We start from the raw sequence: 4,183 nt of genomic DNA on the forward strand, positions 1-4,183 counted from the left end.
TTAGATGCAGACTTTTTCAAAATAAAAGTACGTAAGTAAAACACCTTGAATTTATGTTTATTTCATAGAGGCCTCCTGGGTAAAAGTCCGGTGTTATTGGACTCATCCAGCACTCTTTCCGCCCGACATATCGGGACTTCCACGTCCTTAAATCACGTTGTTGTCCTGTGGCGTTTTAAACTGACATCACTGGATGGCGTATCATACAGCCGCTAAAGGATGCCTTTTTTTTCTGTCTGTGTCTGATGCAAAAAATCAGTGACCAAGTGGCGCTATTTGACGTCATCGAGTAACGCTGTGACGTTTTTTACACCTACATTTGTGTCTGATGCATAAATAACATAAACAGCTACATCAGTCTGTGTTTGTGATCCCTGGAACAAATACAGCATTTTTTCTGCCAACGAAAAACATTTCTAATGCATTTCAAACATTTCAGAATCACTGCATCTGGAGATTTATAAGCTTTAACTGTCTATGGACTAACACTCGGTGTCTACTGGCGACTCATTTCGCAGCTACTTTTCGTGGAAGAAACATTGCAACGCTGCACCCAGGTAAAAAACAGAGCTACAGGTGCACGTGAAGCTGAACGTGAACAGTCAAAATCGGACCTCCAATATGGCTTCTGGGGGGAGATTTAATAGAAGGAGGTTCTCTGAGGAAGAAACACCAAAATGTCTCAAAGTGCAAAAATAAGCTGAGGGTCAATGAATTAATTGTATAATGTGGAACCACTGCAATGATGCAAATTTCCTTTTAAGACGTATTGTTTCCATAAAGAGAATCAATGGCACATATGTTTGCATTAAATGCAACATAAGATCTTGAACCTGTGAGCAACGAACACTGAGCCCCCTTTTTTTAAAAAAAAAAATCCCCCATAAATCAGCGGTTTTGTTGAGTTGCGACGCTACAAAAGCTGTTTTAATCTGAGACTTCGGTCACCTTATTAAAACTTGAGTATTTAGACTGAGCGACCTCCAGAACCAACAAAGTGTCTCAAGAAAATGTACTTTTCTGCAAACCACGGATGTGTTATATTTTTATGTTTCACTGTATCATATCAACATTCACAGCTGAGACATCGCTGCTTTTCCAGCTGGGACTTTGCAAAAGAAATGTTGCTTTTTCCAAAGATATTAGGAGTTTCCAGCAAAATACTGCCACAAAAATGAACTGTTTTTACAGAGACATCACTGCATTTTCTGCAGGGAATGTGCCAAAAAAAAGTTTGCTTTTTACTGAGACATTCCTGCGTTTCCTGTCAGGATAATGCTACAAAAACCTGCTTTTTTCGTACAGCAGCATTGCTGTGGAGGTAATCTAAAACATTTTCATGGGAGCATGCACGAGTGTGCAGACTTTATTTTATCTATTTCTATTTTTGCTTGTCCAGCACCTAGTTTTTATCACTTTTGGATGTGTGCGCTGCTTGAACTTTTCTCTATTGCTGCATTTTCAGCCAAGAAAAGCTGCATTTTTTTTAACTAAGACGTTGCTGCAATTACTGCCATGATAGTGCAAAAAATGTGTATTTTTTACACAGATACTGCAGTATTTACAGCTGGCATTCTGCTACAAAAAGTTTTTATTTTATTTTATTTTATTAACCAAGATAATGCTGTGTTGCCTATCAGGATACTGCCATGAGAAGCATTTTTTATTTATTTATTTCTTTTTAACCAAGATGTCACTACATCTCAAGGCAGAAGATAACCCCCAAAACATGGTCCTTTCCTTATTATAACCAGGCGTTTTCTGGGGCCTTGACCTAACCTCACGTTAACCACAGCATTGCTGACACATAAATAAAGTTTCCAAGTGCAGGATAAGTAATAACACACAAATTTAACGTCCCCGTGGTTTGCAGAATACAATGCCAACATATTTTCTGGGATCTCGAGCATTAACTTTACATTTTCACCTCAGAGCGGCGGGGAGGGTTGTAAATAATAAAACGACGGGGGGAGACAGAGAGGAGTCATCTTTGGTGTAACACCACCTCACAGCATCAGTGCATCCCGAACCACATTCACAACAGTCTGCGCTCGGCAGCCGCGCGGCGCTCTGCCAGAACATCCACACACTTTATCGAAATATCTCGAATCACACAGTCCTGTTAGTGATTCTGCAGCAGCGACTCGCTCACAGGCCGTTTAATCCGCCTTTAAAAGAGGGTTAAACCTGCAGAACGAGGCAGAGTATCTATACATTTTAGCAGGAATTTGCACGTTTATATCAGTCAGATTTATACTGTGAGGATCGAGATCAGGGACATTCAACTTGCTTTACTCAGGGGCCACTTTTACAGAACGACAGGAGGCCAGGGGCCACTCACAGCAGCTCCCAACATGTTAACAGGATTTTAGGACACTTTCATGATTTAAGGACTTTTTAAGATTTAAAGATGTTTCTAGGATTTTAGGAGATTTTCGGATGTTTCTAGGATTTTTGGACATTTTCAGGATTTTAGGACATTTCTGGGATTTTTAGGACAATTCTATGATTTTGAGACATTTTTACGATTTCAGGACTTTTTGGGGATTTTTTCAGTTTCTCTGATTTTTGGACATTTCCACAATTGTAGGACATTTTAGGAAATTTCTAGGACTTTAAAACATTTCTAGGATTATAGTTTGTTTCTAGAAATTTTGGACGTTTTTAGGATTTCAGGACATTTCTAAGAATTTAGGACATTAGGGGCGTCTGTCGGGGTGGCCTGTTTAGTTAACAAGCTCTATTTTGATGCTGTTTTATGCACTTTTATCTAAGTATTTCCTTATAATCCCCAGTGTGAATCACTTTTTTTAAAATTGTGAATTAAAAATGGTGGTGGGGGGGCTCCCGGCACCCTATCGGCCCCATAAGTTGATTATCAATGATCTAGTTGCTTTCTGCAAATTAAAATGTTGCTGGATGGAGTTTAGACAGCTTTATCTCCCTCTATAACATTCATAAACAATCATGAATGACTTCAGAGTCACATATTGGTATTTTAGCTCGTGTAGCATCACTATAAATATATTCCTGTCATATATGAGGCTTGCAATGTTTCATTTTTATCTGCTATATATCACTGCAAAGTCCGTATATTTCTATAGAAAGAACAAAGTGCTATCACTGCCTCTTCTTCTTCTGCTTCAGTGACTTCCTCCTCTTCACTATCATCTCATACAGCTTGTCCATGCCCTCATCCAGCCCCTCTCCGATGATGGCGCAGGCCGGCTGGACGTGGTACGGGGTGGAGGGGCTGAGCTCGGCCAGAGCCAGCTGCCTCTCGATCTCCCCGACATCCAGCGCCCGGGGCAGGTCCTGCTTGTTGGCGATGACCAGCAGCGGGGTCCCCTGGTTCTCCGCGAACCGGGTGATCTTGTGCAGCTCGGTGCGGGCCTCCTCCAGCCTCTCGGCGTCCACGGAGTCCACCACGTACACGATGCCGTCCGTGCAGCGGCTGTAGGGCTTCCACAGGGGCCGCAGCTTCTCCTGGCCCCCGACGTCCCAGAAGTGGCAGCTGATGCCCCTGGAGGCCCCCGCTCCGCCCAGCCGGATCCTCTCCGTGTTGAAGCCGATGGTGGGCACCGTGTTGACGAACTCGTTGAATTTGAGCCGGTAGAGTACGGTGGTTTTGCCCGCAGAGTCCAACCCGAGCATGACTATGTGCAAGGACTGGAAGGCACCCAAATTGGAGAAACTGTTCCCCATGTTGCAGGAGGAGGAATACGCGCTCCCACAGTCCCAGCAGAAGATGCTTAAATGTCCCAGGAGGGATCCATCGTCGGATCAGAAGGTCGGCAAACAAACGCCAGATCCGCTCTCCTCCTCAGCAGATGTGCAGGGCGCAGCCCCTCGTTGCGCGGCGGCACTCCGGCAGCCAGACAAGCCGCAGCAGCATCCCTGGACTCACTCCAACAGCACCGGGCGTCCACAAACACTCAAATCATCGCGCACACGGCGGCGCGTTCAATGCGCACCGCTCTCCAAATGCGCAAATTACGCGCGGCCAAATGTCACATCGTGTCTCCGCGTCTGTCTCCAAGTGCGTAGTATTCATGTACACACAAGTGATGGTGTGTGACGCGTGGACCAGCCTCTAAATGTTGCCATGAAAGCATGCGTCAAGCTCGAGCAGAAAATTGCAAAAGAAGACATCCGGTTAAGTTACGGCGCCTAAAAAATAAAA

The 4,183-nt window shown here is 44.2% G+C and overlaps 1 protein-coding gene across 1 annotated transcript; it reads right to left on the reverse strand.

Moving 5' to 3' along the window:
• Positions 1-2,662: 2,662 nt before the first annotated feature.
• Positions 2,663-4,039, reverse strand: LOC121963396 (ADP-ribosylation factor-like protein 4C). The gene has a single exon (XM_042513681.1). The coding sequence runs from the start codon at positions 3,703-3,705 to the stop codon at positions 3,121-3,123; it is 585 nt and encodes a 194-aa protein (XP_042369615.1). The 5' UTR covers positions 3,706-4,039; the 3' UTR covers positions 2,663-3,120.
• Between the last annotated feature and the right edge of the window lie 144 nt (positions 4,040-4,183).

Source organism: Plectropomus leopardus, unplaced genomic scaffold (assembly GCF_008729295.1).
Source record: "Plectropomus leopardus isolate mb unplaced genomic scaffold, YSFRI_Pleo_2.0 unplaced_scaffold11128, whole genome shotgun sequence".
NCBI classification, from domain to species: domain Eukaryota; kingdom Metazoa; phylum Chordata; class Actinopteri; order Perciformes; family Serranidae; genus Plectropomus; species Plectropomus leopardus.